The 22,547-nt window shown below is 46.9% G+C and overlaps 7 protein-coding genes across 7 annotated transcripts; 3 read left to right on the top strand and 4 right to left on the bottom strand.

Moving 5' to 3' along the window:
- Nucleotides 1-123: 123 nt before the first annotated feature.
- Nucleotides 124-4,925, top strand: I302_104262 (uncharacterized protein; the record flags this gene model as incomplete). Its single annotated transcript, XM_019189627.1, has 11 exons — nucleotides 124-525; nucleotides 584-630; nucleotides 715-780; nucleotides 862-1,330; nucleotides 1,382-1,482; nucleotides 1,553-1,566; nucleotides 1,626-1,647; nucleotides 1,713-2,366; nucleotides 2,435-3,872; nucleotides 3,957-4,724; nucleotides 4,794-4,925. 11 exons carry the CDS (start codon nucleotides 124-126, stop codon nucleotides 4,923-4,925), a joined length of 4,113 nt encoding a protein of 1,370 aa, XP_019049189.1.
- Nucleotides 4,926-5,840: 915 nt separating this feature from the next.
- On the top strand, nucleotides 5,841-8,195 carry I302_104261 (uncharacterized protein; the record flags this gene model as incomplete). Its single annotated transcript, XM_019189626.1, has 11 exons — nucleotides 5,841-5,900; nucleotides 6,096-6,191; nucleotides 6,313-6,389; nucleotides 6,457-6,664; nucleotides 6,768-7,009; nucleotides 7,083-7,357; nucleotides 7,428-7,519; nucleotides 7,571-7,630; nucleotides 7,686-7,750; nucleotides 7,803-7,926; nucleotides 7,989-8,195. The coding sequence occupies 11 exons, from the start codon at nucleotides 5,841-5,843 to the stop codon at nucleotides 8,193-8,195; spliced, it is 1,506 nt and encodes a 501-aa protein (XP_019049188.1).
- A 677-nt stretch (nucleotides 8,196-8,872) lies between these two features.
- On the bottom strand, nucleotides 8,873-10,205 carry I302_104260 (uncharacterized protein; the record flags this gene model as incomplete). Its single annotated transcript, XM_019189625.1, has 5 exons — nucleotides 8,873-9,152; nucleotides 9,310-9,483; nucleotides 9,575-9,656; nucleotides 9,849-10,064; nucleotides 10,142-10,205. 5 exons carry the CDS (start codon nucleotides 10,203-10,205, stop codon nucleotides 8,873-8,875), a joined length of 816 nt encoding a protein of 271 aa, XP_019049187.1.
- A 503-nt stretch (nucleotides 10,206-10,708) lies between these two features.
- Nucleotides 10,709-13,268, bottom strand: I302_104259 (uncharacterized protein; the record flags this gene model as incomplete). The annotated part of the gene is made up of 12 exons (XM_065869833.1): nucleotides 10,709-10,787; nucleotides 10,888-10,982; nucleotides 11,076-11,306; nucleotides 11,382-11,755; nucleotides 11,821-11,918; nucleotides 12,010-12,092; nucleotides 12,177-12,499; nucleotides 12,576-12,638; nucleotides 12,710-12,771; nucleotides 12,832-12,916; nucleotides 12,989-13,060; nucleotides 13,157-13,268. 12 exons carry the CDS (start codon nucleotides 13,266-13,268, stop codon nucleotides 10,709-10,711), a joined length of 1,677 nt encoding a protein of 558 aa, XP_065725905.1.
- Nucleotides 13,269-14,095: 827 nt separating this feature from the next.
- On the top strand, nucleotides 14,096-15,144 carry I302_104258 (uncharacterized protein; the record flags this gene model as incomplete). The annotated part of the gene is made up of 3 exons (XM_019189623.1): nucleotides 14,096-14,304; nucleotides 14,482-14,798; nucleotides 14,909-15,144. The coding sequence occupies 3 exons, from the start codon at nucleotides 14,096-14,098 to the stop codon at nucleotides 15,142-15,144; spliced, it is 762 nt and encodes a 253-aa protein (XP_019049185.1).
- Nucleotides 15,145-15,625: 481 nt separating this feature from the next.
- I302_104257 (uncharacterized protein) lies at nucleotides 15,626-17,297 on the bottom strand (the record flags this gene model as incomplete). Its single annotated transcript, XM_019189622.1, has 5 exons — nucleotides 15,626-16,594; nucleotides 16,723-16,818; nucleotides 16,900-16,938; nucleotides 17,027-17,103; nucleotides 17,210-17,297. 5 exons carry the CDS (start codon nucleotides 17,295-17,297, stop codon nucleotides 15,626-15,628), a joined length of 1,269 nt encoding a protein of 422 aa, XP_019049184.1.
- Nucleotides 17,298-18,117: 820 nt separating this feature from the next.
- Nucleotides 18,118-21,306, bottom strand: I302_104256 (uncharacterized protein; the record flags this gene model as incomplete). The annotated part of the gene is made up of 4 exons (XM_019189621.1): nucleotides 18,118-20,219; nucleotides 20,277-20,950; nucleotides 21,025-21,134; nucleotides 21,283-21,306. 4 exons carry the CDS (start codon nucleotides 21,304-21,306, stop codon nucleotides 18,118-18,120), a joined length of 2,910 nt encoding a protein of 969 aa, XP_019049183.1.
- Between the last annotated feature and the right edge of the window lie 1,241 nt (nucleotides 21,307-22,547).

Here is a 22,547-nt window from a genome sequence, read left to right as displayed (position 1 = left end):
AATCCATTCTCTCATTCTCCTCTCTCCTCATTAGAAGTGGTATCTGCAGAACTTGGAAAACATACATACATGTGGTGTTAGAAGCCGACTTGAGGGATAAAACAACAACAAAAACAAATCGTCATGTCAACATCGATATCACGCGACGAATCGATCGAAGTGGTCATCTCCAGTGAGGGTGGGGATATACTACCACCAGCAGCACCACTAGACAAGGGCAAGGAAAGAGCGAAGGAATACATCAAACCTTCACCCTCACCTTCAATACCCATATCGATAATGTCCAGACCATCGTCCTCACAGTCTTTACTTCCGCCAACAAAGGAAAAAGAAAAAGTCATAATCGATAAAGACCTCTTACCACACCCTGCAGAAGACCTCTCGGCGGATGATGATTTGTTATCATGGATTCTTGTAGATCAGCTGGGTTGTATGCCAAACACGAAGTTGGGTGTGCATCCCCAGCAGGTCAAGTTTGTTGGACCGACTTTCAAGACGGATGAGGTGTTGAATATTGTTAAAGAGGTGATTACCCCTTCCTTTTCCTTCTTTGTTACTTGACTGACACCTCGTTGTGGTCAAGACCGTAACTAAAGGGAATCTACAAGGTGCTATGCAGAAATTACAGGAGTGAGCTTATGCCTCTCTATCCCTCCATGACCTGTAAGATTGCAACGTGTAGCCACAATTGCTAAAATCCTATTTACGCTGTAGATTCCATCTGATAAAGTCTCATCTTGAGAGTAAAATGACGGAGAATCAGAGGGAGCGATTCGTTTCGTGCGTTTGCTATTCTACATTTCCACTCAATTGCACCTTCTCCTGCGCGAATCTTTGCTGACTGCATATTTCCTACTTTAGACATTTGCGTCGATACCTCTTACCATTATCACCAAACTCTCGACTCGAAATCCACCTCACCTCTCGATATTCGTTCATGACCGGTCACACCGAATTGGCGATCTTTGCTACGAGGCCGTTATCGCCTGGACTGGTAATGCACGAATTACAGGGAAGTGTGGTTCCCTTACCTGATCAGTGGAGAGAGGAAATGGAGATTGGAGAGGATTTCGCTGTCGCTGTGGAAGCTGCTGGTGAAGAGACGGATTCAGATGCGGGAGAAGGAAGTGATGAGGAAGACGACGATGTGTCTTTACATTCCTCTGTGACAAATGCGAAGAGGGATAAAGGGAAATCGAAAGAGGTTGATAGTAATACGAGGAAGGGTCAGAGGAGGAGTGATAGGACGAAAAGAAGAGATTTCAGTATTGTGTGGTCGGGGTTGAAGAGATGTTATCAGCTTTTCTTGGGTCCTGCCAGGTTCTTAAATGTGAGTGATCTTATAGTACCGGTCTGAATAGAGGCTTAACGTCGAATATAGCACGATTGTAACCCCAATGTGGAGTTGTTGAGACAAGGGAAATACGTCACTTTCCGGGTCTTGAAGCCCATCAGAGTGGGCGACGAACTGACTACGTTCTAGTAAGTTCCAGCCTATCACCGATGTAGATTGTATAGCGCTTTGCTAACTTCCCTTGCTTCCTTTGCGCAGCGGTGAAAACTACTGTATGTTTGGACTCGACCAGTCTTCCTGATTCTCGCTTGCTGACCCACCTTTCTCGCAGTCGGTCGAAATAACATCGAGTGGTAAGTCTCGCTAGGTCTCCTTTCAAGGCTCAAAAGGCTGATGATCATTTCTACCTCATACAAAGTCTCTGTCTCACCTGTGAACAGCAATGTAAAGGTGGATTCACACCTGTATCCACCGTTGTCTCTGGACGAAACTCGAGATCAAATTCAAGGGATTCATCAGCTGGACCATCGCGTCGAGGAACGTCAGCAGATATGCGTGAATCCGTCGTGCGAGAAATGAAGAACCTCGGACCGAGCTCCCTCAGAAACGTCGTCAATGGTCTCAAACCTGATGATTCCGAGGACGATCGATCGATCGCCACTGTTGGACCCAGTCAGATCGACGGCGATGGAGAAGAAACAGGCTCAACCGTTCCGTCCAAAGATGAAGATGGGTCTGAATCGATCGGCGCTACACCCACCAAGAAGAAGCTCCTGAAAATCACTTTACCGCCTTCTCCGATGAATGAGAGCGTAGCTTCCGAACCTGATTCTCCTATTGATCCTCACCCCAGGAGAGAAAGGGTGATCAGGAAAGTAGTTCAAAATATGAAACCCTGGTCTTTTCTCCAAAGACCAAAAAAACATCAGAAAGTCGACCCATCAGAGAATGACGAGGAGTCTACGGAAATCACGGATGATCTGCCGAGCGATTTTCCAAGGTGCGCTACTTGTGCTAAACCCCTTACTGAGCAGATCTGGTTCAACGGGAGATACTTTGAGCATTGTGCTAGGTCAGTTCACGTCTTATCAAGAATTACGAGATTTGAAAGATAAAGATGCTGATACTTGGTCTCGACAGGTGTGTTCGACACGCATTCATCTTTGAACTCCCTTGGCCATCCCATCGACCTCAAGATGTGCGAGAGTATCCGCCCCAACATCTCATTCCAAATGGGTTTATTCCACGCAAAATCTCGACTATACCTCTTCCTACGCTGAGCAAACAACCTAAATATGTCAAACCGATAGAGACAGTAGAAATAGAAACAGCAGCGACCGAAACGAAAGCTATGAGACAAGCCCGTCGATTACGTGATCAAATTGCCGCCGAGGAGTTCTTCATTGAATCTCTCAGAGAGGCAGCATGGTCCGCTCAAGAAGCCAAGGAGGCTGCTGCTGAAGCTAGGGAGGCGGCTTTGAAGGCTCAGAAGGAAGCTAAGGAGGAGGAAAGGAGATTGAGGGTGGAAGAGAAGAAGAAGAGGGATGCGAAGAACATTAAAGGTTCGGGAGTTTGGAGTAGATATGCTTATCTCACCGAGGAAGAGATCAAGAAGAAGGAGGCGGAGAAGAACCAGGTCTTATCTGGTACGCGACGGGGAGGAAGGTTCAGAGCGAGAGAGGATGAAGAGGAGATGAAGAAGTTGGCGGAGGAGAGGGCTCGTAAAGAGCAGAGAGAGAAATTGGAACAAATGGGTATTGATCCTTCTTCTCCTGTGGAGACTACTGATCAACGCAATGGGAACGAGCAAGATGGCAACCAACCAGCAGAGGAGGAGGAAGAAGAAGAAGAGGGGGACGTTTCGGTCGTATCTTCTTCTGGAACTAGTACGGAGCTTATAGTTGACCCAAGATCACTCGTAAAGCATCACAAGAAGACACCGATTGTCTTGATACCGAGGACAAGAACTGAGGATGAAGATGATGAGATGGAAGTGGCTACTTCACCTGTGTTATCTGTACTCCCTCCTTCGAAGTTACCAAAGTCACGAATTTCCCTTCCTTCCTCTTCCCCTTCCACCTCAATCTCGAAGCCTCGTTTGTCATTAACATCAACCTCGGCGTCGACTACGAAACTGCCATCCACCTCGACTACTTTTAGACCTATCGCACCGAAAATAGTCTCCACAAATCACTCAAGCACGAGCATCTCACCTGCAAATCGAAAATTTTATCCTGGATTACCATTCAAAGCTACCCCTTCGCCTAAACGCGCTCCAACCGGAGCTACCTCCGGTTCCTCGTCGACGAAGAGAACACCTATCATTGATTTGACACTTGAATCCGATGAATCAGATAACGATGAAGGGAATAACTCGAACGCTTCCGGACAGGAGTCAACTGTGAAGAGGAAGAAGGGTCGACCGCTGGGATCGGGTAAACATCAAAAGGCTGCGATGAAGAAATTGGCTAAGTCCCAATCCCAGTTGCAGAATGGGAATTTGTCTAATGGGAGAATCTCGCCTATTGATTTGACGCTTGAGAATGAGGGGGATTGGAAAGGTAAAGGTAAAGCCAAGGTGAGCGTTGTCTTATGCTGTCAACGTGCTATCTCGTCTTGTGTTGGTCAAGTCGAGCTGACTGTTCTTTCCATATTTGTTTAGGCTCAGGTCAACCATTCGCCCAACATTCAGACGATCAAGGCTTCAAAGCACGTTATGACTTCTGGAATCGAGCTCCCTGATTCCTCGTCATCCACCAACCCTGCTGCAAAGAGAGACGGGGACAGAGTTGCGTATTCCCGGTCAAATCCCTCGACACATATTGAAGAAGGATATGCCGGACCAGACAAATACACTATAGTCAGAACTCCAATCATGACTCGGTTCATTGCCCCGCCATTCGATTTCGTGCAATACCATAAACCGAAACCTACTGCATCGGGCTCCGGATCAAATTCGACCTCGTCGCTTGATGTCACCGAGAACACTCTGGATAACCCCGCGAGCAAAGACAAGCAACCGGCGGTATCAACGTCATCGTCTTCACCTATCGCTCCTGGTGGTAGTAGTAGTAGTGGGGAGAAGAAGACTCCTAGATTGATATTGAACGTTAATACTAGTCCTACCGTTGGTGCTAAGAAGGGTGGATCTGGATCTGGATTTGTAGAGAATAGGGGAAAAGGCAAGGAGAAGATGGTCTATCCTTTATCTTCTGAGGCGAATAGAGAAAAGAGCCATCAAGAATCTTTGATCAAACCTTCTTCGTCATCTACGCCGGGGGGTACGAAAGTGGTGAAGGATGTGAAGTATAGTAACGGTAGTAAAGATGTGGAGGGCTTGAAACCCTTGTCAACTTCGTCTACTTCGACCCCCAATGGAGCGACAAACGTCAATGAGAAGAAGAGAAAGAGGATCTCAGATGTTAGTGAGGTGGGTGGAGTGAATATGACCTTGATTTCCTTTCTTAGGCCGAGTCGCTAACGTATTGTGGTACCATAGGCATCCTCGTCATCGTCACCTTCGAACCAACCTGAAAAGAAGAAACGAACATTTTTCCCATCTATGATGTCTGTTTCGGTCGTCAAGCCTTCGATGCCTTCACCGAAACCTAGACATTCCATTTCAAAGTGATCGATCGTGCTCTGTCGAGGATGGAAGCTCCGTGTGGTGTTTGGTATTTCCTGTGGTTCATAGCATTGCGTTGCTTTCTCATCCAGATGAGCTTGGTCACAATATAAATAGTTGTCTTTCTGTGCATTCAGCATTGTCATTGTCATTGTCGTTGTGGGTAGCATTCCACTCAGCATGGTCGTTGTCCTTCATGCATCTTCATGTTGTATCATCCACGAAAGGAAGTCTGCGTTCGACTGGACGATCGTGATAATTGAAATCTAGATTGAGCAAGTTGAAATGCTAGCATTATCCATGCAGTACCTATACATCGAGGGATGGCATTCCTTCATTTGGTCAAACTATCTTAGATCTCACTTTGATCATACCATCATTCCGAAAGTGGACATCTGATCAGATGGATAGGGTTAGTAACTTTTTTGATGAACCAACAAGTGCAGTCAACCTATCACCCATTAGCTAATCTTTGTGATCTGCAAGGATAAAGTACAAACCACTCCGAGACAGGTAACTACCACTCCCCATCACCTGTCAAGTTAGCATCCGAAAATGGCAACTCTACTCAGCTTTAGTATGGCGCATTTACGTAATAAGGCCATCTTACCCTGAATGCACATTGATGCTCTAGACCAACTAGAATGCGGCTCATGCGCTGGGTGGGGTGGGTTGAACAGCGCCACGTCGAATCAAGTAGGATGGGATGTAGCGCGTCATTCTTTTTACCAAGTGCTCCGCCAGGTCCCACTTTGAACCTGTTACTCCCCCCACTAGACTACATTCATCTCTCTCTCTCTCTCTCTCTCTCTCTTTACTTCTTCTTACTTCTATTCATTCCATTCCATCTCTCATACCTACTTATATCCCACACTCCTTTCTCTCTTGTATCTCATCACAGACCCATAACCCACTTTCAAAATGGCTACTCTCCAAGAACCAGGTAAGAAGGATGTCAGACAAAGAGGTCACTCCGCCATTGTACGTCCGCACGTTCACGTTCTCATTGCTCTGCTTGACTCCACTACTCTCTATATGTAACTAATATGAAGGATAATATGCTGATGACTCGTATTCTCTCTTACCACTCTACCTCTGTCTCTCTCACTGTCATGACACACATACCCTGCTTCCTACCTTACCATCGTGTCCACACACCCCTCCTACCACCAACAGGACTTCAAATCCGCTACCACCGGTGTGGCCGCTAAGACCATGAGAAACGAGCTCAACAGGATGGTCTCTGGTGAGACTGATGCTCAAAAGAAGAAGGTGAGTGGAGAGTCATTCTGCGGATCACCTGTCTCTCTACAGAATCGCGTGTTTTGCACGTACATACTGGGATTAAGCGTGAACCATGCTGATTCATTGGTTTTGTCCACCACCGTAACAGATCTTCGAAGCAGAGATGCAATCTTTCTTCTTGCTCTTCAACCGATTCTTGACTGAACGAGCAAAGGGTGAAAAGCTGTGAGTTACGCGTTTGCGTTCTCCCACTTCGCACTGAGTTGAGCTGACGTGATGTCACTGTTCCCAGCGACTGGGAGAAGATCAACCCTCCCAAGCCAGAGCAAGTTCGACCATACGCCGCTCTCCCCAACGTTGATCCATCGATCCTCAACAAGCTTGCTGTTCTCAAGCTTAACGGTGGTTTGGGAACTACCATGGGTTGTGTTGGTCCCAAGTCCATCATCGAGGTTAGGGAAGGTATGACTTTCTTGGATCTCTCCGTTAGACAAATTGAGGTGAGTCCGAGTTTCAAGTACCTTCCCTGAAGACGCATTGACATTCTCTGTCCCAACCAAACACGTTCGTGAAACTGATGTGCTGATTGCATAATGTGAATAGCACCTTAACGAGAAATACAACGTCAACGTTCCCTTCATCCTCATGAACTCGTTCAACACCGATGAAGATACCGCTCGAATCATCCAAAAATACCAAAACCACAATATCAACATCCTCACTTTCAACCAATCTAGATACCCCCGAGTTGACAAGGAATCCCTCCTCCCTTGCCCCAAGGAGACTACCTCCGATAAGGCTAACTGGTACCCTCCCGGACACGGTGATATCTTTGATGCTTTGACGTGAGTGTGATGTGTCTATTTGGCTTTTCTTCATATCTTGGGAACTGATCACTGACCTATCGAATACATGTAGCAACTCCGGTCTCCTCGACAAGCTCATCGCTGCGGGTAAAGAGTACATCTTCATCTCCAACGTTGATAACCTCGGTGCCGTCGTCGATCTCAACATCTTCCAAACTATGATTGACGCTCAAGCCGAATACGTCATGGAAGTCACCGACAAGACCAAGGCCGATGTCAAGGGTGGTACCATCATTGACTACGAAGGTAAAGCCAGACTTCTCGAAGTTGCTCAAGTACCAAAGGACCACTTGGACGAATTCTGCTCTACCAGAAAGTTCAAGATCTGTGAGTAGACGTCTCGATATCTGCATGGTCCGCTGAGCAACGCTGACTGTGCATCTGATTGGGTCCATAGTCAACACGAACAACATCTGGTGCAACTTGAAAGCTATCAAGAGAGTCATGGATGAAGATGCCCTCAGTCTCGAAATCATTGTCAACAACAAGGTAAGTTGTGGTGAGAGAATCTTTCGGATGTAGCTTACACTGTACAACTAGGTTACCGACGCTGGACAAGCCGTTATCCAACTTGAGACTGCTATCGGTGCTGCCATCAAGGTGAGCTTAGCTCCTGCATTCATTGCCATAATTGAGCTGACAACAATCGCGACAGCACTTCGACAGTGCTATTGGTATCAACGTTCCTAGATCTCGATTCTTGCCTGTCAAGTCATGCTCGTGAGTAAAATGTCATATAGACAATAATAGCTCGCTGATCAACAGCATGTAGTGATCTCCTCTTGATCAAGTCCAAACTTTACAACCTTGAACACGGTGTGTTGACCATGGACAAATCAAGAGAATTCGGTGGTACTCCCGTTGTCAAGCTTGGTGACCAATTCAAGAAGGTTGCTGTGAGTGGTGATTCTCCTCTATCCTTTTAGGGATGATGCTGATCTGTCTGCTTGACTTGCAGAACTTCGAGAAACGATTCAAGTCCATCCCCAACATCACCGAGCTCGACCACCTTACCGTCGCAGGAGACGTCTCATTCGGTAAAGGTGTGAGATTAGCTGGTACATGTATCATCGTCGCCAACGAGGGAAACAAAATCATGATTCCCGATGGAACGAATCTCGAGAACAAGCTAATCACCGGTAACCTCTCCATCATCGATCATTAAGCGATACCCCAATCGGAAGAGAGGACAGAAGAACTGGAAAGTTTCTTGTGAATTTGATGCTATGTTCTATTCCAGCGGAAGGATAGAGGGGAAAGATAGTTGGGCCTTTTTCTTTGTTGTTGCTGTACTTTTGTATTTGAAACTATAATACAAATTTATCAATAATGGAAACTGGGAGGTGAAAGAGGAGGTTTTTTTGTCATTCATTTTTCAACTTTTTACAACATTACAAATATTAAGCAAAACTTGTTTTATGCATATTCAAAGATACAAATAACAATCGCAAGTAATGATACAGATTGCGAGTTCTTGTGCAGACTCAGTGAGCTGCTTGCACCCGCCTTTATCAGTAATAATCCAAACTCTCGGTCCGCAGGCATCAAGTCACGAAGATAATCAAGTCCATTCTCAATCTCGACGGTCTGACCAAAGAACGAGCAGTACAGTAGGTATATTCCTCCCGAGAGTCTCGTGGACATGACAAGAGGCAAGCTTGTTCTGTACTTTGCTGCATAGATTGGAAATATAAAGAATTAAATAAAGTGATTCACAGAGTTTCTAACCCCTACTCCAGTCCACTCCACTTCACTCGTCAACTACTACCGTCTCCTTCGCCTCCCGTGTGAATTATGAACTATGACTTATCTACATAACCCATTCCCTCAGGAGAAAAACCCCTATCGTCTACCTCCCTGAGCAGCCGCACCTTGCGCACCAGGTCCAGCAGCCGGAGCAGGACCTTGACCTTGACCGCCGATCAAGGGTGCCCCTCCCCAAGTGGATATGACCCTCTTGAGTGTGTTCCATCCATTCACTACTACAGGAGGTTTACCAACCACAAAGTTGTTAATGTAGGTGTTGACGTTTGAAATGGCCGATTTGGTGAAGGGGGAGGCGTGGTATCGCAGTCGGACGAAATGGACCATGAAGAGGGGTGCGATGAATGATTGTCTGAATCTGCGGGTGGGTGGGTGGGTGGGAATCATCAGCGTTTGGTTCTTTCTTTTTCACTATATGACTTGCAGAGACGAGTATCGCATCCTTTTCAATTGTCCCTGTTCCCTATTGGTTGCTCCGCCCATATATCTGAGAAGAGGGAAAACACAACACTCACGTCAATACACCGAGGATCAACCTGACACAAATCAACAGCTCGCAGTACGCTACGAATCTCATAGCCACGTCGTAGTTCCCTTTAACCCAGAGTTGGATCTTCCTGGAGACGGTCTCGAGAAGTACGGGCGGTCTTTGGGCTTGAGCATTGGCTTGAGCACCTGCAGGTGGGGGACTGTGATTGATGAATGAGAGAAACACGATCAACTATGACCCTTTGACTGTGGAGAGGTTGAAGAAAAGACAGGGCTTGAGGCGACACTCACGGTACGAATTTGGGGATGATGTTGGTTCGGAGGAATGTGAGGCAGTGGAATAGGGAGAATGTCGCGAAGGGCAGGATCGACACTGTTTTGGTCGGACACGATGGATAATCAGCACAAAGTGATATCTAGAGAGATGCCTTGTGGTGTTAGGAAAGCGATTGTTGATTATGTTCATCGATGTATGTCGCCTCCGCCGAATCATTCCTCTAGTTTTTCCTTAAGGATGATCTTCTTCCCTTCCTCTCCCTTCCTCAAACCAGACCGACCAACTCACCATTAACAGGCTTAGCGACCCACCAGTACAGCGCCAAAATAGCGTACTGCACATTCTCATCTACCAATGCCCTCCTCAACCACGCCTGGTTCAGTTGAGGTCTACCGAGCGACTTGTACACTACGATAGAGTATGACAATAATGCACCGGTGAAGGCGAGTTTGTACGATTTGGTTGGGGTGGGTCGAAAGAGGACGGTCTGGAGTAGGACGTATGCTACAATTTATCCATTGCTTGTTATTAGCGATGCGTTTAGGATGGCATATGGAGAGACGGAAGGAATTCATACGTACCCGCTGAGGTTAGCATTATACCGTGGCCTAAGGCCCAGAGGTAGTGTGGGTCAACTGCTGGCATGGTGGTCTGGTGGTAATTCGTTTTCGATAGACGAGTGGATCTTGCTCGGATGGAGTGTCTCTGAGGCTGACTGAGGGGATGATGTATTGTATTTCTGCGATGGAGGAAGATGAAGTAATGTTTATATGAACTTACAACATCACCAACTCAACTTCGCAATTCGCATTCCGCTACGAGTACTCGAGTATCATTGTATGAGTATCCGCATACGTCATTAAAACTGATCATGAGTGAGAGTGAGCGTGGCAGTACTAGTGGCTCTGAAGAGTATCGGGGATATACGGTGTTAACCTAATTGGCATTGGCATGAAGCGGATCGCTCATTGAATCCTGCTACGATTCTCATTTGGTTACATCGAACATGCATAATTGGACTACATAAGGGGTGTATGAACTGTACACAAAGACGAAAGCGTACTGTACTGAAGATCTTCCCTGCTCAAAGGTCATTGCAATCACAAATTTCAAGAATAATAGTCAGACGTGTACGCGAGAATGCTCGACTATAAACCTTCAGTGCCATATCGATCGTAATAGGGTTTAGGGACCTGTCTTTTAGGCATGACATTCTCGTATGCCGCCCTAATCAGGTATGTGAAGTAAAGTCACTATGCCTACTCACATTACACCCCCCCTGTTGATCTTGACACGAACAGTGGAAGAGCACGCATGTCAGACTCACATTATACCGATCAGTTTGTCTTCTTCAAACTTTCTAGTCACAATCAACATCCCGTATGGAAGACCGTTAGAGCAGTATCCCAGTGGAACCACACCCTATATGACCACAACATCAAATCAGTATCTTCAAGCTCTCCACGCTGACAAACAGGTCCAGACATGAAGGGCTGGTTTGTTGCTCAGACTCACAGCAGGATACTTGGCCGCTCCTACCCAATAACTCGGTGCCCCCAATTCATGAGCGAAGACAACAGCGTCTATCTCAGGGTTGGTCTTGAAGATATATCCTAGACTCCTGTCGTCTGCCAGTTCTCCCAGTCTTGAAGACAGGTCTTGATGTTCGGATGAGTTCCTCGGTGGAGAAGAGAGGGCGGAGAGGATGCGTTCCTGGCAGCATTCATTAGGAGGAAGCTCAATTGACTGATCGACCGAAGAACGCTACAAGATCAGTATCTTGCCGTACAGTTCCCGACCGGACTATGCGGTCAAGCTCACAGAGTACTTGTCATTGAACATTGCCAAGTCCAACACATTCCTCACTTTACTCTCCTTTAGACTCTTCAGATAAATGTTCATATCCTCTTTGAAATCAATATCAATCTTACCGGTAATCACATCTTTAAACTCCTTGATATCTTCAGAATCCAGATCCATATCCGTGTCCCACTTGATACTAAGTCCGTGGTTCTCGTGAAGATCTTGTATGACCTCTTTGAACTTCATCTTGCAATCGCTAGGACATCCACCAGCATATTTGAATGTGGGATTATCCAGAAAGTGTCTGGTAGGGATACCTATGGTGAATGATGAGAGTGGTGGTGGGTCGGATGCGATGGAGGTGAGGTTTGATAAGGGATCAAGGCGGTGTGCTGAGATGAAGACGGGTCATCAAACGCGGTCTAACCGCTGCGATGCTAAGCTGTACTGTACTTACTATACCTATCGTTGACATCCTCACCACTCATCACCTCTAACATCAAGGCTATGTCGTACGTGGTGGATCCCATGGGACCGACCGTATCGTGATCAAGACTACTCGTGAATACAAGCTTACCCATCAGCTATACGTATACAATTGTACACTAAAGCACACTTGGACGTGTAGTAAAGAAGAAAGACTCACCTTATAGGAACGACCCCACTTCTCGACAACCTACCGACAGTAGGTCTAACAGCATATAATGCAGCCCTACTCGCCGGACCATTCTGACCACAGCATCCAAGAATCGTCAGCACCAACTAATGCCGAGTCCCTCTCCTCTACCCAAAGGTGAGGGAAATGTCACTCACAACACTACCCAGCGTATCAGTCCCAACAGCTACCACACCCCACCCCACGCTAAGCCCCACCGCAGAGCCCGAACTACTTCCAAAGGGATTCCCACCATTATCGAACCCACCCTCAACGTAGGCTGAGGAACATTGTCCGCCCACTGCCGACCAGCCATTCGTAGGACCCCTAAAGGTGTTGTTGGTAGTATCGGCGGTATCGGGATTGTTCGTTGACATGCTTAGATACCTTGGGCCTGAGCCTGAGCTAGAGTTGGATAAAGGGAAGGATTTGAGGAGTCCTTTCCACCCTGAAAGCTCGTTTAGGTTGGTTTTGGCGATCACTGGGTATCTGTGGTTAGCACGCACTATGGATAGATGTCGCTGCATGGGATAGTTATCGGATGAAGTATCACATACCAATCGCCCCTGCTTTTCGCAATCTTGCTATGACAAACGCATCTGCCGGGACCACCGAGTCCTCTGTATATCGTTTCAGACCTGTCAATTATGTTGCTCTGCGTTGGGATGTCGATGATAAACTTGGGACTTACTCAAAGCGAAACTACCAGCAGTGGTATCCATACCTAACTCAGGATCAGTGGCGATATTATCCCTTCGGGTCAACAGAAGCATCAGTATCTACATTGTACCAATCGATTGTACAGCAACTCACTTGACCAAAACCGGTATACCGTGCAATTCACTTCTTATCTCACCTCTGGATCTTTCTTCGTCCAGCCCGGAAGCGATGCTCAGGACTGGGCGTAGAGTTAAAGGTTCGTGAGTGCATCGAATCTTGCTTGTGGCTGAGGGTAAATACGTTTACTTACCCAGATCTCTCGGCGCGGTAGCTATGACAGCACGTAATGCCATTCCAGCCTGATTATCTCTCTCGATCCTATCTGTCAAATCCTCGCGCATCAGTCTCCATCCAAGGCGAATTGGTCCATCTTTGTCCATTGGACAAGTCAGGGCTACGATACTAGTAATCGACTCACTGAGATAAGCTTCGACCAGCTGGACACTCGTGATTTTCCCCTCTTTGAGTAATTGTTGAACTTCCCTAATGGAGGTCTGCAGAAAGTCGAAATTGGATATTGATATTGGCATTTCGTACAACTTCAGAGGGAATTGAGCTGCGTGAGTGCACTTGACAAAAAGCTGGATTAAGATTATCGAAATTGAAATTCTCAAAATGGCAGTGAGCGATAGGGATATCTGAACTCTCATTCTGAGTATGGAATTTCAGGAGAGAGATGTTGTCTTATGATCCGTGAGATTTATGAGATGTATGATATGAGGATTGGGAGTCTTCGCTCAGGAGAGAAACGAAATACAGACGAGTGAGTATGTTGTTGACGTCGACAAAGGAGGTCATTCGGAAGACCCGGTCGAGACGGAGTGTTTTCAAGGTGTCCTTTATACCCCATCTTCCACCATGGCACACACACAATCCTCGTGGTGGAAAGCTTTACGCTTCTTCGATCTGGAACTTGATCCTGACAGGGATGGGGAACATGCTATTGGGACGTTGAGTTGATGGGACAGCCGATGAGGCCGGATAAGATCTTGTAAGATACTGCCTTTTCGTATTATGTCACTGAACTCCAGTATGTCAGATCATGTCAGTGGTATATGATTCCTCCATATTTGCGCAAAGGTCCGTTGGTAAGGCTGAATATCAACGGTTTGTATCCAGTCGTGAGGGACCTCTGGGATGCAAGTATGCAAGTAACATACAGAAGCAGGAGAAATAGCGGATTCTCATTTCCACCTTGACAGTGCTCGGCGGGATCAAAATTTCCAGTCTTGATGTTGAATTCGACATCCATCTCTGACCTCAGCCTTGATTAATCTCATTCATCGCTCGTATATTCATCTTCATCTGAATAACAACGACAGATCAGAAACGAAACATACATAGATAGGTCCTTAAGATGCTCTCGCCCATCACCGCCCCTCCAAATAGCATATCACCAGAGGAACACACCCAGATAACGTCCTCCACTCCCAGTTCCTTTGTCGACATACCGCCTATATTGAGGTGGTACGACGAAGATGTCCAGGTGTTACTTTCATCCAGGAATGGAGGGTGGGAAGGATGGAACGAGGGGAGGGTGAAAGGAAAGTTGTGGGTGAATGAAATGTGAGTTTTGTGTCTTGAAATCTGTTATCTACCTTTGTAATGGTGTGTCGTATAGATCAACTACAGGCGTGCTGTCCTCTTCGCCCTTTTCATCCGATGTGGTGTGCAACCTCCCGAGATGCTACACGAACTCCAGAGAGCATCTCGATACTGACCTAGACAATCTCTCGTGATTAGATCAGTAGCATTCATACCGACCGACACCAATACACCAGGCTTCAACCTCCCCTTCCCCTCCTTGACACTCCACGCATTGACACCCCAATCTCCCGACCTACCCGCGCATCTGTATTGTCAAGCTGACGAGTCGGACGCTCCCAGTCCAGCTGGACCATCTCAGCCTCAGTCCGGGGCACAAGCCAATGGTAACGGCGAGGAGCATATGGACGGAGAGGAGGACGAAGAAGAAGACGATGATGATGATGAGGGGTATGCAGAGGAAGATGAGTTCACGGAGATGCGGGAGATTAGGATATTCCTGAATCAGTCCAAACGTATGTCAATCCTCTCGCTCACTCATAGATACACTTCACAATCTTCCACTGAGCTCTCCGTCATGTGTTTTGTATTGTGATCTCTTGAATTCGAGCTAATCTCCCCACAGTCGAATCACTGTTCCAAGCCCTATCCTTTTGTTCGGCATTACACGACTCCCTCCTCCCCAACGGCGAACCATCTTCGTTCTTCGGTTTTGGCGGCGGTGATGATGACGAGGAGGAAGAGGGGGAAGAAGGTCAATGGGAAGATGCCGAGGAAGGTGCAGATGGAAATGGTGCAGGAAGGGTGAGATCAGATTTTCATAGTGGTGGTGGACCCCAGGCTAGGTTCAGGCCGTATTGAGTGTGCGGACCAGGTTTGTGAGGGAAGATGAAACGGCTCCCATATTTTGTTGCCGGGGATAGGATGGGGTCGGATACACCTAGAAGGGCAGGGGAAGAAGAGAGAAGATACTGTAGGATCGTATAATTAGAGCAGACTCGATGCTGATATGCATATTCTCTTGAATATATAGGTAATTTATTTCCCCTCTAATACTAAAGACGAGGCAAAGTCGAAAGCGAAATCAAACACAACTACAAAAGCAACGCCAGGTAAGGGCGATGAGCAAGCAGGAGAGGTAGTTGATCAAATGGAGAGATTTCTAAGTCTGGTAGATTGGGGGAACGTGAGGAAACCCGCCGGGTGGGATGACGATGAGAAGAAGTAAGAAAGCAGGTTGAAGAACCATGATATATCGGTGAATATATCCGGGACGTATGGTGAAGGATTCAACGCTTTCGCCTACATGCAAATTATGCATTGTAAATATATATTCTATAGATCATATACTCTCTCGCCGTATCGTCCCATCCCTTCCATCCACTCTCAATTCCCCCTCCACCGCCACCGCCGTACCCTTCTCCATCTCCCTCTTTTGCATTTCCTCCTGCTTTTTCTGAGCAAGCTCAAACTGGCGTCTCGCAAAGTCCCGTATCTTGATCAACCCTATCTGGACACCTCTCACGCTGTACCTCACTACCAGAGCTACTCCAAATGCTATGGATTTACTCAATCCCACAGCTACAGGCAAGGGTTTCCAGCTCCTCGGATGGATCGTAATGGGCGGTAAGGACTGATCGAACTCCCTCCATCTCGTAGGTGTGAACCATCTCAACCCAGCTACTAACCCACTCTGCTGAGGTGGAGACATCACAGGCTGTTGTTCTTCCAATGGTTTGAGGACGAATCGATCGTAGTTCCCAGGTTTGGTTTTACTCTTCGATAATCTCTCTTCTATCCATCGTAGGATTCTAACATCTTTAGGCTGTGGTAAGGAAGTAGTATAGATCGATAGGACTGAAGGTAATTCGTTCTGGGGTGGTCTAATTTTTGGGAGATGAAGGGATAATCTATGAGCGAGTAACGTGTCGGTGAATAGCCTATCCCCAATAACCAGCATCTTCAACCCATCCTCCTTCCCATTCTCATCCGCACTGTTACTCTCTTGCTCTTTCCGCTGCTCAGCAGGTCTAACCACCACTCTATCACCCGTTCGTTCTGTTCCCTTTAAGTGATTATACCCCAATAAAGGTTTCTCAACCACCTCATCCTCCCATCTCTCCCATAACATCGTTTCGTCCTCCCTCTCCTCCTTTAATACCTTCTCACCGTGTATCACGATCTTCCGGCGATTCGTTATGGGCTGGCCTAGTTGGCCGTTGAAATATTGTAGGATGGATTTGGAGCAGCCGGGTTTGTTCTGCGAGTGGATGAGGATTGGTGCGCGGAGGGAGAGGGAGACTGATTCGGCCTGTACACGGAATAGCAGGATGGGATTAGCTTGGTCAGGAGTTTCATTGATGGAATGCGGATCTTTCGAGGGGATTTATAGTATGTAGTGATGTATTGAGGGATTTCGAAGCGAAAGGGTCAACTCACAGCTATCCCACCTGGATCTTTCCTCGTTCCAGCCGAGTTTGAAACTATCAATACCCGTCCAGGATCAAAGGTGTCCAGCAGGTCGTTCCATGCTGTCTGGAAGTGTACAGAACGATCAGCTCGTCCTTCACATACCGGAGAGAACGAGAGGAAGGGGTGGAGAGTGGGTCCACCTACCTGATATGGCGGGTGTATATCGTCCTTGTTTGGTATTGTCTGTAATCCGATGAAATTGGGAATGCAGCATTAGCATCATCATTGGATGGGAAGCGTCGCTGCATATTTCTCCTGACGCTGAACCCACCAGACAATTATCCTTATCCACCACCACAGCATTGTACCCCTCCTTCCGCAAGGCTCTAAAGTCCACCTGAGCGATACCTAATAGACAATAAGGGGGATCAGTCAAGTAGGTTGTAGATTGCCTATTCGCCCGTTCATGTCGTCTCTGTTCGACATAGCACGGCACAGTAGAGTATCCACTCACTAGCCACGCGTACATGGGGTCTAAGCAGCTTTGGTCTTATCACGCCGGTAAGATAGATGAGGATATTGGGAAGTTGGATTGGCGGCATGGTACTCGTATCATATATTCATCGGTATCGAAATTGGGATTATGATTAATGGCTGAATGAGCCTTTGTATGCTGGTAAGGCTGAGGGATACGTCAGAACCCAATGGCTGTCCCCGCAGGCTGGTTTCTCTGGCCGGAATGCGAGGTTCGCTGGGATTGAGGGGCTTAGTAGGTATGGTGAGTTATGTTGGGTATATCTTATAGTCTGGATAGAATGAGATGTTTTCATGCTCATGTTCACGCTCGAAGGAATTTGTCCCGACTACAAGTGTAGTACCAATTCCGACGGAACCACAGTCTCGGTCTCATGCTTCTCATTACACCTCTGTTCATAAGGAAACGAGCGATACTCATACATAGACAGAAGACACCTCCCAAGATGCCAATATGCAATGCGAGCAAAGTCGAATCCTCTTGAAATCTTGTCTGATCCTGCTCATCGTACTGTACAGTCCAAGCAGATATTGATACATATTTCCATTTATTCTTCTTTTGTCTTATCCCCCTATTTCCCATTTCCTAAGAACTATACCTTCTATTCCCATTCTACTTATATTCATACCTATACTTCACTTTACTTATTTTCGCTACAGATAGAAAGGAAGAAACGGAACTACAAATACGATTTGAATTGAAGTTTTGTGGATTATCCTGAAAAAAAAAAATGCTACTACTAGAGATACATTGTTCGATCAAGGGAAGGGGAAGATACAAACTGGTCAGGGGAGGGAAAATGTGAAGGAAGGGGGCAGAGGGGGAAAAGGGAAAAGGAAAGGGAACCCAATTTGTTCGATTTGGGTAATAATTGTCCGTGGTATAGTCTACTTCCCAGCCTGTTGTGGATTCAAGCTCCAATTCGGATAAAACATCGAGCTATTCTGCGTCTGCGGTTGAGTCTGAACTTGCGGCTGGGTTTGGTGGGGTATTGAAACTTGTTCAGGTTCGTCGTAAAGTGTAAAAGAGGTTTTCTTCCCATTATCACCCGGGACCAACGTCTGACTCGCCAGTCTCTTGTTCCCAGGTCGGGCCATATGAGGCGGAACACCACTTAACATCTTCTTCTGCGTCTGGGTCTGAGGTTGAGGCACGAATTGATTGTTTCCGTCCAACAATGATTGGGGAATACCAAATGAGGGGATACGTTCAGGTGCAAGTGTCTGTTCTAGGGCTGAAGATCGTTGGACAACGCTGGGTAATGGCCTGTTCATCTTTGGTTTCTCCCCATTCCCATTGGACGCGGTAGAAGGAGGAGCCATAGATGATTGCGAAGTAGTTTTACCTAATAATTTTGTGCTCGGTTGACCGGACAGTGAGAAAGACGATTGACGCTGTTGGATCTCTTTACTCCATTTACTTATGTCCGCATCATTACTACTACCACTACCGTCATTTCCAGCTGGGTGATGATTGGGTAAATACGAATTCTGCGGATCAACAGGTTTGGGAGTCAATCCACTCAAGAAAGTATTGAAGAATTGAGGTCCGTTGATCATGGGAGATTGTAAATCTGGCATAGAGTTCGATTTGCTCAATGTTCGTTTACCCATGCCAGGTCGAGGGGTGATCGAAGGCGCATTGTTGGCGGTGAATTCGAGATCGTTATGTTTCTCGCCCATTGGTGTAAGTCCGGTCATGGGTTCCGTCATGAATAGTCTCCATAGATCTTTGACATCCGAAAGACTGGGCATGAGTTGGGTCTCAGCGTCAGGTTCTTCAGTAACTCCAGTCAAAGTAGGAAAAGTAGGTCTTCTAGCAGCTGTCTGTTGTGTCGGGGCAGATCCATCGGAAGACAAAGACATAGAAAGGGATGAGTCCATAGAACCGCTTCCCGAGAACGGTTCGGGTAGGGGGATGATTGAGGATTCGGTACTGCTCAAAGAATCCTGAAGAGTCATCTGTGCCATAGCAGTGGCCCATTGTCCTGCACTTGATCGCCTTCGGTGTTGTTGATGTTGCGACGGAGCAAATTGAGCGTCGTCCAAGTTCAAGAAAGTTGAGTGGGCGGATGAGCTCAAAGCAGAAGCGTTCTCATCGTCTGAGATCGTACCATGACGTGCTTGCCAAGTCGGGTCGACAGTCTGAGAAGATTGAGATGGCCATTGATAGGTGTATTCCGAGCTGAAAGGAGCGCTGGATGACAGCTGATTGGTCTGCGTGGGAGAATAAGTCACTGGAGAAGAGTTAAAAGGTACGATGTAAGCCGGATCGCTATTGTGGGTCTGGAGCGTTGGCGCCTTGAATTGCTGGTTTTGATCTTGCCATTCTTGTCCAGATAGGAATCCGCCTGTCGTGCCTGTGTAGCTGCTTCTTCGCTCGAAAGGCTCATCAATGTCGGGTGGGCTGGTAGTGTTATTGGTCAACGAAGGAGTGCTGGCTGCACCTTGTTGAGGAGAAGCACCTCGAGATCCAGCGTTAGTTGCTCCAGGGTAAAGTGTTGATGCTTGATAAGATGTCGCGCCTTGCATAGGAAAATTGGTGGACACAGGTGATGGAAGCATTTGACCTGTGATACTACCCGGAGCAGTCCCAGCTGGAATATTCGGGTACATAGGCTGAGTCAGATTGCTTTGAACGGGTTGCCAGTTGTTGAGCGGTCCCGAAGGCTGGATCTGGGAGACACTTCCCCATTGTCGTGATGGAATGGTGGAAGTTGGTACCGACAGATTACCCGGAAGCGACGACACAGAGTTATTACGTTGATGATGGTTGGCAGCTCGAGCAGGGGCAACGGGACTGCTATTGGAATGAGGAGAGGAGAATTGGGATTGAGGTGAAGTCGATACCGGATTATGAGCTTGATGGTGGTGATTCAAGCCGGCTTGTGAAGAAGTAGATGCTTGACTTGGGACCAGTGGATATCCGATAGTCCGAGATCTTTGGGGTTTGTTGTACGAGCATTTGATGTTACGATGAGTGCATCGGACTATACAACCGAAGCAGAGATTAGCAATCGCATAAGATCTGATTGGGAAGAACGTACGACAAGGATCGGCAAAGTCACATCTGACTTTCGAGTGATTGCATTGATCGCAGGCTCGTTTCTTGAATCCCCATTCATATAAGACACCACTGTTGTTGTTGATAGGGACTTGTCCGACAGACGAATAACCCTGTTCCGATCCAGTGATCTTCATGGGAGCAGCGGTGAAAGGCGGATCGAAAGTCGGCAGTAGATTGTTGTTGCTGCTGTTGGGGTATAATGGATTACCTAGGATAGCATTGGGATTGCCCGTGCCTGTCACTGGGTTGACGAAAGTTTGAGCATGAGGTGACGAAGATAGGTTGGTCATCCCCGCGGTAGTAGCAAAGGCTTGAGAAGGGTTCGCACTCCAAGTCTGATGCTGAGGTTGAACATCGATTATTCCATTCTCGTTGGATCCACCAGCCAAAAGTGGATGATGAGGGTACATCCTCTGAGCTTGTAGTTGGGGTTGAGGTTGTTGGTTGAAACTTGCACTTCTGGGTTTCTCCCTCGCTTGATTAGCATTGTTGCTGCCGCTATTATCACCGTTGATTGAAGGAACACCGGTTGGTTTCTTCATGGCTGAAGCAGGGAAAGACTTTCTTCTACCTTTCTTATTTTGTTTCTTGTCTTGCGCCGCATTCTCGTCGGGGGGTTTATGAGCTTTGTTGACATGTCGAGAGAGTAGATCACTGGGGCGAGGTGGGACCCTGTCAATATCCCGGTCCGCGCATCCAAGTGAGTAGGACAAATCGCATCGACTCACCTTCTGGCAAATCGCAATGGACACTCTTTACATTCATAAGGTCTGTCACCCGTATGAGCTCTCAGATGTCGACCTACATGCTGAGGTCTCGTGAAGGTCGCCGAACAGAGCTGAAGGAGAGTTAGCGATGTTCGTTTTTTTTCAATCTAGATTGGGAAGTTGAACGAGTTGATTCTCGTAACAAAGGATGAAAGCAGTGAGGATATATAGCTAGACAGCTCGACTTGATGATGCTGAGTAAGGCGGTAGCTGACTTACCGGGCATTTGTGATCTCCCCCCATCGTTGTAGGGCTATATCAGCTGTAGTTGCAGTTCACGTTCGGTGTGAACTGAGAATGGGGATGATCTGAGCCCAGCGAGGGGTGTCTAACTGAACTGGATGATGTTGAGGTTATGCCGTAAGCTTTGACTGCTAGATACTGAATGAACCAGCACCGATCGACCTTTGTCTTTCTACTGGTGTTGGGAGAGAGTTGAAGAGTCTGGCTGTCCGAGATGTGTGTATCTCCTTGAAGGTCCAAGTGGTTCAGAGAAGGGTGTCACACACACTTAAGATGGATGAAGCTGATTGATCATCTAATGTCGTTCTATCTGATATGGTGAGATTCCCCGGCCCGGCCCATGTAGTTTATCTAGATTGATTTTCGGTTGGGTGTCTCTCTCTTGGGGTGGTGGACTTTTCAATCTACGCTTGTCTTTGCAGTCCGGGATAAGGAGAGATGTTGAAACTACGTGTCGTTGATGATAGAGTACAGCATTGATGGGAATGAGGTTGATTATGATGATGATAGTAACAGTAATGGTAGTAATGATAGTGAGAGAGTGAGAGATGGTAATGACGAGATTGACGATCAATGGGGGAGAGGGGGGGGGAACAAAGGGGTGATTACAATTCTCATAATCTTCCCATTTACGATTTAATGTTTGGTATTTGTAATGGCAATTAGGATTTTGGATTGGATGGATAGGATTACATGCGACCAGGTACTACCGTTACCATAAATTCACACAACAGTGAAAAGCCCATCTTTGCTAGATGACGTCAGTTGTTCATATGTTCATATAGTCATATCGGATAATTTTCATTTCTTTTCATTTTTTAATTCAACCCCTTTCCTTCCTCTCTGGCCCTGCTGCTGCTTGCTGCTGCTTACTCTGCTGCTGCTTGCTTGCTTTGTAACTTTGTTTTCCTTAGATCCATCATGGGAAAACGCCTCGCTGAGCCAAATGAGAGCAGACAGACAGACAGGCGAGCAAACAAACAAACACAAAGGGAATGGCAAGGAGAAGGACCAGGTCTGGATCTTGTCATGTTCGTCCGGATATACTCTGTGTGCATGTATGTATATAAAAAGTATGGCTCGCACCTGCTGGATGCAGTACTGTACTCGAGTATACACAACACACAAATGTACCGAGTGGTTGGCAGATGATCTTAAACTAGCTTCGATTTCCCGTTCGCTTTACTTTTAGTCCATTTTTAGTGTTTCTCCCATTCCCAAACTTATACATTTCCTTCCGT

This window comes from Kwoniella bestiolae, chromosome 2 (genome assembly GCF_000512585.2).
Source record: "Kwoniella bestiolae CBS 10118 chromosome 2, complete sequence".
NCBI lineage: Eukaryota > Fungi > Basidiomycota > Tremellomycetes > Tremellales > Cryptococcaceae > Kwoniella > Kwoniella bestiolae.
Note: the sequence above shows the minus strand (reverse complement) of the source record. Positions and strands in the feature narration are given on the sequence as shown.